The sequence below is a fragment of the Monodon monoceros genome, unplaced genomic scaffold, assembly GCF_005190385.1.
Source record: "Monodon monoceros isolate NGI ecotype Baffin Bay Population unplaced genomic scaffold, NGI_Narwhal_1 Super_Scaffold_12, whole genome shotgun sequence".
In the NCBI taxonomy this organism is placed as follows: domain Eukaryota; kingdom Metazoa; phylum Chordata; class Mammalia; order Artiodactyla; family Monodontidae; genus Monodon; species Monodon monoceros.
The window spans coordinates 35164779-35177154 of record NW_021703768.1 but is presented as its reverse complement, the minus strand read 5'-3'; the positions used below and the strand labels follow the sequence as shown (position 1 = coordinate 35177154).

The window sequence follows — 12376 nt, the reverse complement described above, 5'->3', positions numbered from 1 at the left end:
ACACTCCACCTGTGGAGTGTGTTTCTCTCTAAATAAATCCACTTCTTACCTACCGCTTTGTCTCTCACTGAATTCTTTCTGCGACAAGACAACATCAAGAACCTGAGCTTCATTAAGTCCTAAGACCAGGTGTGTGATCACAATTAAAAGCCCGTGGGTTCAAGTCCCAATCTGAGTTATACGGTTTCACTTCTGCAAAGCTCTTAAGGTATGATGGTTTAGAAAGATATTGGCTATAATTGGATGTTGAACTTTAACTTGTAGCCTATGAGGATTTCTCAAAGCGTTTTAGGAAAGCATATGAGAAGATCACATCTGTATTTGAAATGATAATTTAAAAAGCGGTTACCTTTAGGGGAGAATAGTACTTCATTTGGGAAGCAGCTGCAATAATCCAGGTGAGAGAAACTGAAATTGAAGTCCTGCACTAGGGCAGAATGAGTAAAATTGGGGAGGTGGAGACAGATTCAAAGATATCCCATAAAGAAGGAGGCATAAATAGTCTTTAACACCATAGAGTACAGGGTTTGAATCCTGTCTGATGTTTCCCAGTTTATGAAAATATAGAAAGTATCTGAGAAATATATACGTTTACAAGGTATAAACTTTTAACACCAGAGTAGTACATACAGATACTGGTCCAGACATGACCTTTCATTTTGCAGTTCTGCAGCTCTCCTTAACTATTGACCAGAGGAGGCCACATGGCTAGGGAATAGCAGAGCTGAGATTTGAACACAGGCAGTCTAGCTACAGAGTCCACGTTCTTTACTACTCTGCTATCAATATTTGATTCTGAGTTCTGCGGACTCATCCTGTGAAAATCAAGAGGCAAATACAGTTTGGAATACTGTATAAAGGTGATATACAGGTGAGAGGAAAACCAAAAGAGATGATACCCTTCTATGCCAAGTTAAGAAGCGTGGACTTTGGATCTTAAAGGCAATGGGGAAAACCACTGAAATTTTTTAAGCAGAAGTGACATGATCAGACTTGAATGCATGCAAGATACCTCTGGTGTGTTTTGCTCTTTTGAGTTTTCTTTGCACTTTAACATAATTTTCACTTTCATTCCAGTAGTTGAGCCTTCTCCAACCATCGCATGCATTTAGTTGTTTACCATTTTTTCCTAAGAAAAAACTACACTTTAAGCAAAATTCATTTTTATCCATTGAACAAATATTAGTACACATTAATTAAAAAACACTATTTCAAAGAATCTACGAAAATAAGAAGCTTACAAAAAAGGTAAACTAGGGAATAATGATTTGCATAAAACAATACTTGTATTTATAAATTTGTAAAATTTCAAATCTATGTCTTTCAAATCTACTAGAGGAAAATTGTCTGAATGTATTTGTTTTCCATATATTAAAGGATCATTGTATAAAATGAAGCACATATATATATATATATATATATATTTTTTTTTTTTTTTGCGGTACCTGGGCCTCTCACTGTTGTGGCCTCTCCCGTTGTGGAGCACAGGCTCCGGACGCGCAGGCTCAGCGGCCATGGCTCACGGGCCCAGCCGCTCCGCGGCATGTGGGATCTTCCCGGACCGGGGCACGAACCCGTGTCCCCTGCATCGGCAGGCGGACTCTCAACCACTGCGCTACCAGGGAAGCCCCATATATTTTTTTTAAGATTCAAATGACCTACTTAAAAACTACAATTACTAGCTAAACCAGTCAAACAACTGGTTTTGAAAACAAGTTTTAAAGCCCCTGATTATCAGTCTGAATACTCCAACTGTGATGGCAGAATGTCCTATCTTTCAGTAATTAGAAAGGATGATGTTACCGCATATTTTAGGAGAATTTAAATAAAAATCCCTCAAACAGAGAATGACAACTTACAGTCTAACCAACTCTGACACATTGTTTTCATTCATTTGATAGAAAGGGAGGGGAATATATATATATATATATATATATATATATCACATAATATATCAATTACAGCATAAGCAAAAACTCTAAATTTCTGCATATCAGTTTTATAAAGCAGTTTAAGTTATGGTGATTTAGCAGAACACAGGAAAGCAAGAAAATGTGTTCACGCTTATACCAAATTAAGGATGTTGACTTATGTTACTAATGTGTGCAACTTTAATTTTGTTTAACACTGTCTGCCAAAATAAACTTTAACCCCATAACTTAAAATATGTATGTACATAAGAGTTTATTGTGTACAGTTAATGCCACTGTTTTGGCTGCAATAAAATCGATCTTGAAATTTAAAAAATATATTAAAATAATATATGCTATATTATATATATAATAACATAATACAAAATAAACTTTCCTATTGCCTGTCTAAAATCAGACCTTTTGTTTAAGGGCTTTGAATTCAATTCAGTTCTCCCAAGTTTTTTTTTAAAATCCATCAATCAATTAATTTTCTGCAACATCGGGTCTTAGTTGCAGTGTGCGGGTTCCAGAGCGTGTGGGCTCTGTGGTTTGCAGCACGCAGTCTCTCTGGTTGTGAGGCGCTGGCTCAGTAGTTGCGGCAGGTGGGCTTAGTTGCCCTGCAGTATGTGGGATCTTAGTTCCCCGAATCAGGGATCAAACCCGCGTCCTCTGCACTGCAAGATGGATTCTTAACCACTGGACCACCAGGGAAATTCCTCTCCCAAGTTTTAAGAATGTGGAAGTTAAACTCTACAATATTACATGAGGAAAAGTCTCCAGAATATGATATATATCTGTCACAAACTGCCCCTAAAACAAAGGGGAGCTATTCTTACTAGTTCAGAAAAATTTGGATATTTTTGGGGTTTTTTACTTTTATTTTTAAAAAGTTTTTATTGGAGTATAGTTAATTCACAATGTTGTGTTAGTTCCAGGTGTACAGCAAAGTGAATCAGTTGTACATATATTATACATATATCCACTCTTCTATAGATGCTTTTCCCAAACAGGTCATTCCAGAGTACCGAGTAGAGTTCCAGATGTTTTTAAAAAGTAGATTTTACAGAGATTAAAATTGAAATGGTTGTGGAACCAGAAGGAAAATCCGACAGAAAAACTTTTCTATAATTTGTTCAAGCTGAAGATTCTCATATTTTATTCAAAAAGTACAAAATGGAGTCATAGAGTCACCAAAAAATAATAGTGTGTTTTGACCGTTGAGTAATGAGGCTGATTTTTTTCACGAGATTTAAGAGTCACATAGAGTATAAGACTAAAAATATGTGTCTTTTCCTCAGCCAGGAGCAACAGAGTGAGACCAGCCAAGAAGAGTGAGTCATATGACCACAGTTTGACACAGTTGCCAATGCTGTTTTCCATTTCATGTGTCCTCTGGAAGGGCGAAAGTGGAAAAGCAGACCCAGTTGTGAAGTTCAGCTTTTTCACATTCTGCCAGCTACCCTATGATGGCGTTATATGTTGTATTAGGACTAGAAATGGGACTTTAGTTCTAAGACCTAAATTTCCCCTCTATCCAAGTTCTTAAAATGTGTTGAAAATAGAGAGCATTGTGAAGTTAATTTTTCCTTATGTCATTGGACAGTCTAACTTGGTATTTTGTTCTCTCAATGACTTTAATTAAAATTATACTAACACAACAATGTAAAGCAATTATACTCCAATAAAGATGTAAAAAATATATATATATATAGTATTCACAGGAAAAAAAGAAATTCGGAGTTAAAAAGAATACCATGAAAGGGCAGTGCTTTTATAGAAACAATTTAAACTGGACTGACTGTCCACCGTCTCAGTATACTTGCTAAGGAAGCTAAGGGCTCATTTAATTTTCATGTTAGCTTTGCTTCAACAACTAACAGCCACATTCCCAGGACATGGCCAGCCCTTAATCAAATAAAATGTTTATTGATTCCCCACTTGGTCCTTCCACTCAGCTGCTAAGTACATAGACGGTTCTGAAGAAATCAGACTTTCATTGAATGTATGTGTCATATCAATGCACCACTGCCAACTTGAAGAAACTTAGAGTAACGCCTAAGATTTATTGAGTGTTTATAAATGGGGCCAGAAGCTTTGCATGAATTACCTCATGTAATCTTCAGGACAGTTGTGAGTATTATAAGCAATTTTAATTTGCAGATAAGGACACAGGCTTAGGAAAGTTATGAAACTTGTCTCAGGTCAGTCAAAGGGATACACAGCTGTATGTTTGCATCTGCTGAGTAATAGCTGGGGTTTCTGGGACTCCAGTGCCAGAAAGATCCTGAAAAATGCAGACTTGGATGATAGGGATGGAAAAGAAGGTGTGCTAAAATCAGGTCCCAGAGGCTCAGTCCTAATCTTGCCTTCCTGACTAGGGACAATCTTGACCAGGCCTGTCTGATCACACTTCAAGGAATATGGCTCGTGGCAGGTTCTCAGAGCAAACTTAACTCTACACAAGCCAGGGACAGGTGTGGGGAGAGGGGACTGAGAAATGGAAAACGTGGGAACGCTGTTCAGGCGGGGGGAAGAGAGGCGGTGGGCCTCCAGGCAGGTACCCCTTTGCAGCCCACACAGGTGCCAGACACTGACATGAAAAAGCAGCGAGCTCCGGGAGAGGCCCTCCTGCGCCGCCCGAACGCTAGGCCAAGGCTTATTCCTGACCTTGGTATATATAGACAGATACCCGCGACAGCTCAAAGCCGAGGAGCTGCGGCGGCAAGGGCGCGCAACACGACGGTCTGGAATACGCCCGACGCGAGGAAGCATCCGAGCGCGGCCGGAACGGCACTTTACCCGCGATCCGCCCCGGCCGCCGGCCCCTCCCAGCATCTCTTCTCCGTCAGCCGGAGCCCGGCCCCGGAGGTCCCAGGACGTCACCGAAGCGCGTTCGAGGCTCCAGCCCGCCCCCTGCGCGCCTTCCTTTTCCTCCCGTTCGGTGACGCGGAGGCCGGGGCCGCGCCTGCTGACACACTCACACGCTCGCTTCGGCCCGGCCTGCGACTACCCCCCAGCCCAACCATGGCGGCACTCACACGCCTCTCCTCCCGCCTGCGGTTCTGCCCCTCCGCCCGCCGCCCCGGGGGCGCCTGGTCCAAGGTAAAAGTGCGGGTGAAGAGCAAGGCCGCGTGTTGAACGAGTGCGGACGAAACCCCGAGTGGTGCCAGCGTTTTCTCCTCTGCCCGTACCCACCCGCTCCAGTCCGGGAGCCGGCATCCAGGGCCCCGAGACGCGACGACGCCTTCCTTGCCTGGCCGCTCTGCCGCATGGCCTCCTTGGCTTGGTTCTGCACCTGCTTTCCCGATGGGGCGAAACGAGGCAAAGAAGCGCGCAGAGAGGCTGAGAGGCAGGAGGACGCCTGGCAGCGCCGCCGCGCCCTACGGGGCTCGCTCGCGTTCTTCCCGGCACGCGTCTCCGCTTCCTTGGCAGCCTTCTGGGAGGGGGCTCTGGCGGCCGAAACGGGACGAGGAGGGTTCGCTTGTTTAAAGGGGGCAAGGGGCGACGGCTGTAGCTGGTAGGTTTGCGCTCCGATATGGGAATCTCGGGGCAGGGGCGCCTCTAGAGGCCCGGAACCCAGCGCTGGGCTAGTCAGGGGTCGGCTTGAGTTCACCGCCAAGGGGATGGAACGTTGCGCCCCACCTCCCGGATAGCTGCGCCGCACCTCTGCGGTGGGACGGGGAACCCGGACTGGAGCCCTTGCCTGGGCGTTTTTTACCTCCCCACGCGGAGGAGCCTGTAGAGGATAGGCGGTGGCTAGAGCGCGGGCTTTGGGCGCCGGCGTCCCTTCTTCCAAGGCTCCTCGGGATTTCCGATTTCAAAGCCTTTTGCAAACCTTGTTCCGCCTTCACTGCAAACACGTTACGAGTGGTAGTATCCTGAGGCATTCGCGGCGCGATTGTTGGCTGATGTGTGGTCTTTTTTTGCCCCATGCTGTCCCCGCCTGTAAGCCCACGTCCCGGTGCGGTTCCTATTCCGAGTCCTCGGACAGGACCAGAGCTCTGAGTCTTGGAGGGTGGCTTACCTCGGCTACGTCCATCACCACGGGAGCCTTTACTTGGAATAGACAAGGAAAAGTGATGTTTTTACTTAGCAGCGTTTTGAATAATAGTTCCGAGCTTAAAAGCGTGCCTTGCACACTTGAGTACTCAGGGAACTCCTTCCCCGTCCCATTGCTCTCCCTTCTTCCCCACGTCCACTCTCTGAGAGCGGTGAACGCAGAGGGGCCACCAAGCCCCGTAGGTAAGTGCTAGGATGATTTAGACCTGGAAAGGTTTACTCTTAAATGCTTCTTAGGAAGCATTTTGATAATTGCAGATAGCTTTGGATATGTAAAGCATTATTAAAAGGGAACTTGACCTTCAGTCAGATTGCTGTGGGCGCTGAAACTAATGCAAATCAGGACACAGCGATATCCTTGGGCCAAGGTCAATATCATTCCTTCTTTTGACAGTTACTTATTTGCCTAAGTGTAACTTCCTCATTTTCTTCAGTATATTGTTAAACTATTCCCGAAACCCAGCAAACCTCTTCTTAGATGGCCGAGCTACAAATTACGGGTTTTTCTGTATCTCATCTCTCCTTTCAGGTTTGATTATCATAGGTCCAACTCCAGCTTCCCTGTGTTACTTCGGTGCTTGGCACTTAGGGCTCTTACTGCTTATTTAGCCCTTAAATCCTTACCTCCTGCTTGCGTTAACTGTGACACTTGTGTACTTGTTTAACTTTTTGAATGTGTGTACATTGTCTTCATAACCAGATGAAATTTGCAGAGACCATGTTGTATGCCTTATTCTCTGTCTCTCTCAACATTACACACTACCCTGCATAGAATAGACATTCAACATGTTTCATAGGTGGATGAGAGAACGCTGTGGGAAACTTATGTGGTAACCTTGAGAATTTTTCTGCTAAACATACCCAACAGGTAAAATGAGATAGGTTTCTTTTTTATTTATGATAAACATGTCTTTCAAACTTGAGTTTGCATCAGAATTACCTGGAGGCTTTATTAAATAGATTGCTGTGTTCATCCCCAGAATTTCTGATTTAGTAGATCCTGGCTGGAGCCCCATACTCTGCATTAATAAGTTCCTAGTTGATAATGCTTCAGGTCTGAGGACTGCACTTTCAGAGCCATTGCCATTGACTTCGACTAAAATAGACTGTTGACTTAAAAAAAAAAAAAAAAAAATATATATATGCACAACGTGAGAGTTGTGAGTTAAGTTTTATTTCAGGCAAAATGAGGACTGCAGCCCAGGAGACAGCGTTTCAGATAACTCTGAAACTGCTCGGAGGAGGCCAGGGGAGGGGCCAGGATATTTAGAAGTTTTGCAACAAAGAGCAGGTAATTGGGAACGTCAAAAGATTGTTGTTAAATAAAGAAAACCAGATATCTCAAGTTAAGGAATTTAGCACTTTTTTTCTCTGTATGGGAAGATGCAAGAGTCTGGGCTCACTGAGATCACTCCTTTGATATGCACCTATCTGGGGCCTGTATTTTTACATCCTGAGTTTCCTCAGGGCTCCCTGCAGGGAGTGGCGGCAGTCTGATGGCTGCTAGATGGTGGGTATTCTTTTCAGCCAGGAGTTTTTTCAGGGCTCATCAGCTCACATTGGAGGGCTTGCAATCGCTGGTGACGGTGACATTCTTTGTTTACTAATATGGCAGGAAATATTCAATTTCTCAGCCTACTTATTCAGACTATCAAACTTTTAATTTCTAAGATTAAAAATATGTTTTTGTGTGTATGTGTGTGTTAAGACAGAATCACATAACTCCTTGCTACTTGAGGGTAGGGAAGAGGAGAAAGCTGTTTGTAACTCAAGCCCTTTCCTTTCTATCCCCGCCTCTACTTATTTCCCTGTGTTTGGGCAGTATGCCAGAGTATACCAGCCTCCTCATCTGACCTTGACCAAGGTTGAAGTTTAAAAGGCCAAAGGTCATTGGGCAACCTATACCTTTGCAGGTCTCATTTGACTTTCAGTATAGTTCTCTTAAATTTTCTTTTGTATTAATTGACACTTTTTATGAAAGGAGTTTTTGGAGGAAGAAAAGAATGACAGCTCATTTTTGCTGCTAAAAGGACCCCCTCAGGTTCTGTCTGGGAGACTGATAGGCCGTGGATGTGGACTGGTTAAGGGACAGCATCTCAGGAGTCAGGTGTCATTCTCTCTACTCCCTCTCTTTTTACGTTGACTATATAATGAGAATAAAGGAGAGAGGATGTTGAGTATGAGTGATTGATTACAACACAATCGACTTTATCATTTTTTCCTGTCCATATTGTGGATGAAGTGTAAAGAGGGAAACAGTTTAAAACTGATGGTGAATGCTCGCTAGAGAGCCTGATTTGCAACAAATAGTACACTGGGGTAAGACTAACCATGCCTCTCTTGCAGATAACAGTTTGCTACTTTTCTCCAGCATCCATAAACTTCAGGCCCCTTAGGGGAATGAGTTTTTTGGTGTGCTGTTCTTTACTTGTCCTTTCAGGAGGCATTCTTTGACACCCAAGATTGGATCAGGGTCCAAATATGTAGTATTTGTAGTATTGAGAGCAACAGTTGTGTCTTAATCCTTACTATCGATATATTGAAATAAATAGTGCAGAACTTGGCACATAAATTTTGTCACAGTAAATATTTGTTGGTTGTGTTGCTATCAGAAATTGATGCTTGATGACACCGATATTATGAATTTGAGTTCCAGTATACAGGTTATCTACTTTCTTTCACTCTTCCGAGGGGCCGCAAATGACACAGAGTTTTCCTTATATAATAAAAGATATGGATCATAAGGGGATTCTGGTGATAATCTGTGGATAGAGTATGTCCATCCTACTCCTAAGATGAACTACTTACAGCCCAACTCTTTCAAAGATGAGCTAGTGAAATTGTATAGATAAAAATTGAATACATCGCTATACATGGAAAGCAAATGCATGTTTCCAAATGTTTATTCACTTAAAAATGTTTTTTAATGTTTTAGGGATGTGTTTGCTACTTTTCAACCAGCACACGTCGCCATACCACATTTTATATGGATCCAGTGGAAGCGGTAAAAGATGTCCCTGATGGTGCAACAGTACTGGTTGGTGGTGAGTAATAGTATTGTTTTTCTTTTTATGGTAACAGCCTTATGTTTTTAGCAAAGCAGGGAAATTACAATGGCAAAGTATGTAGATTAGAAATGCCAATTATTTTCCTGCTTAGTTAATAAATGCCAAATATTGGAAATGCCAATTATTTTATTACTTATTTATTATCTTATTTTTATTTATTAATTACATATTATCTATTTTTTATTAGTGTCCCCTTCCTGAAAGCTTAGCAAGGTTTAGCACTTTATGTTTTACCTTTTCTTTCCTTTTGTGTTTCTTTTTCTATTATTTTGAAAAGCTGACGCCTTAAATGGTGGTATCTTATTAGTAGTTTTGAAAAATCCGTAGATTCTTGGGAATTCATTGATCTCATCAGCCCACAGCTAGTCACTCTTTTTGTTTCTCCTCATTTTATGAGTTTGAGAGCATATGCCTCTATCTGTTAGTGAGTCTCCCAAGGTCTTTGCTTCTCTTTGTTTAGAATATCTTTTAGCACCACTGTCTCACACTCATAATTGCTTTACAATGGTGTGTTAGTTTCTGCTTTATAACAAAGTGAATCAGTTATACATATACATATGTTCCCATATCTCTTCCCTCTTGTGTCTCCCTCCCTCCCACCCTCCCTAACCCACCCCTCTAGGTGGTCACAAAGCACCGAGCTGATCTCCCTGTGCTATGCGGCTGCTTCCCACTAGCTATCTATTTTACGTTTGGTAGTGTATATATGTCCATGCCACTCTATCACTTTGTCACAGCTTACCCTTCCCCCTCCCCATATCCTCAAGTCCATTCTCTAGTAGGTCTGTGTCTTTATTCCTGTCTTACCCCTAGGTTCTTCATGACATTTTTTTTCTTAAATTCCATATATATGTGTTAGCATACGGTATTTGTCTTTCTCCTTCTGACTTATTTTGCTCTGTATGACGGACTCTAGGTCCATCCACCTCATTACAAATATCTCAATTTCGTTTCTTTTTATGGCTGAGTAATATCCATTGTATATATGTGCCACAGCTTCTTTATCCATTCATCCGATGATGGACACTTAGGTTGTTTCCATCTCCTGGCTACTGTAAATAGAGCTGCAATGAACATTTTGGTACATGACTCTTTTTGAATTATGGTTTTCTCAGGGTATATGCCCCGTAGTGGGATTGCTGGGTCATATGGTAGTTCTATTAGTAGTTTTTTAAGGAACCTCCATACTGTTCTCCATAGTGGCTGTACCAATTCACATTCCCACCAGCAGTGCAAGAGTGTTCCCTTTTCTCCACACCCTCTGCAGAATTTATTATTTCTAGATTTTTTGATGATGGCCATTCTGACTGGTGTGAGATGATATCTCATTGTAGTTTCGATTTGCATTTCTCTATTGATTTATGATGTTGAGCATTCTTTCTTGTGTTTGTTGGCAGTCTGTATATCTTCTTTGCAGAAATGTCTATTTAGGTCTTCTGCCCATTTTGTTTTTTTGTTATTGAGCTGCATGAACTGCTGGTAAATTTTGGAGATTAATCCTTTGTCAGTTGCTTCATTTGCAAATATTTTCTCCCATTCTGAGGGTTATCTTTTGGTCTTGTTTATGGTTCCCATTGCTGTGCAAAAGCTTTTAAGTTTCATTAGGTCCCATTTGTTTATTTTTGTTTTTATTTCCACTTCTCTCGGAGGTGGGTCAAAAAGGATCTTGCTGTGATTTATGTCATAGAATGTTCTGCCTATGTTTTCCTCTAAGACTTTGATAGTTTCTGGCCTTACATTTAGGTCTTTAATCCATTTAGAGCTTATTTTTGTGTATGGTGTTAGGGAGTGATGTAATCTCATACTTTTACATGTACCTGGCCAGTTTTCCCAGCACCACTTATTGAAGAGGCTGTCCTTTCTCCACTGTACATTCCTGCCTCCTTTATCAAAGGTAAGGTGACCATATGTGCCTGGGTGTATCTCTGGGCTTTCTGTCCTTTTCCATTGATCTGTCTTTCTGTTTTTGTGCCAGTTACCATACTATCTTGATTACTGTAGCTTTGTAGTATAGTCTAAAGTCAGGGAGCATGATTCCTCCAGCTCCGTTTTTCTTTCTCAAGATTGCTTTGGCTATTCGGAGTCTTTTGTGTTTCCATACAAATTGTGAAATTTTTTGTTCTAGTTCTGTGAAAAATGCCCGTGGTAGTTTGATAGGGATTGCATTGAATCTGTAGATTGCTTTGGGTAGTAGAGTCATTTTCACAATGTTGATTCTTCCAATCCAAGAACATGGTATATCTCTCCATCTATTTGTATCATCTTTAATTTCTTTCATTAGTGTCTTACAATTTTCTGCATACAGGTCTTTTGTCTCCGTAGGTGAGTTTATTCCTAGATTTTTTTTTTTTTTTTTTTTTGTGGTACATGGGCCTCTCACCGTTGTGGCCCCTCCATATGCAGAGCACAGGCTGCAGACGCACAGGCCCAACGGCCACGGCTCACGGGCCCAGCTGCTCCGTGGCACGTGGGATCCTCCCGGTCTGGGGCATGAACCCGTGTCCCCTGCATCGGCAGGCAGACTCCCAACCACTGCGCCACCAGGGAAGCCCCTGTTCCTAGATATTTTATTCTTTTTGTTGTAATGGTAAATGGGAGTCTTTTCTTGATTTCACTTTCAGATTTTTCATCATTAGTGTATAGGAATGCCAGAGATTTCTGTGCATTAATTTTGTATCCTGCTACTTTACCAAATTCACTGATTAGCTCTAGTAGTTTTCTGGTAGCATCTTTAGGATTTTCTATATATAGTATCATGTCATCTGCAAACACTGACAGCTTTACTTCTTCTTTTCCGATTTGGATTCCTTTTATTTCCTTTTCTTCTCTGATTGCTGTGGCTAAAACTTCCAAAACTATGTTGAATAAGAGAGGTGAGAATGGGCAACCTTGTCTTGTTCCTGATCTTAGTGGAAATGCTTTCAGTTTTTCACCATTGAGGATGATGTTGGCTGTAGGTTTGTCATATATGGTCTTTATTATGTTGAGGAAAGTTCCCTCTATGCCTACTTTCTGCAGGGTTTTTATCGTAAATGGGTGTTGAATTTTGTCGAAAGCTTTCTCTGCATCTATTGAGATGACCATATGGTTTTTATCCTTCAGGTTGTTAGTATGGTGTATCACATTGATTGGTTTGCGTATATTGAAGAATCCTTGCATTCCTAGAATAAACCCCACTTGATCATGGTGTATGATCCTTTTAATGTGCTGTTGGATTCTGTTTGCTAGCATTTTGTTAGGATTTTTGCATCTATGTTCATCAGTGATATTGGCCTGTAGTTTTCTTTCTTTGTGACATCCTTGTCTGCTTTTGGTATCAGGGTGATGGTGGCCTCG

The 12376-nt window shown here is 41.9% G+C and overlaps 1 protein-coding gene across 2 annotated transcripts in view; it reads left to right on the top strand.

The window, feature by feature from the left end:
• Positions 1-4860: 4860 nt before the first annotated feature.
• The window catches only part of OXCT1 (3-oxoacid CoA-transferase 1), a 141522-nt gene continuing 134006 nt past the window's right edge, over positions 4861-12376 (top strand). The window contains exons 1-2 of one of the 2 annotated variants that reach the window (XM_029216902.1): positions 4861-5015; positions 8908-9016. In XM_029216902.1, coding sequence (XP_029072735.1) covers positions 4938-5015; positions 8908-9016 — 187 coding nt within the window. In that variant the 5' untranslated portion in view covers positions 4861-4937. Of the gene's footprint in view, positions 5016-8907; positions 9017-12376 lie in introns of those variants that run through there. The other variant, XM_029216903.1, reaches the window with a different exon arrangement.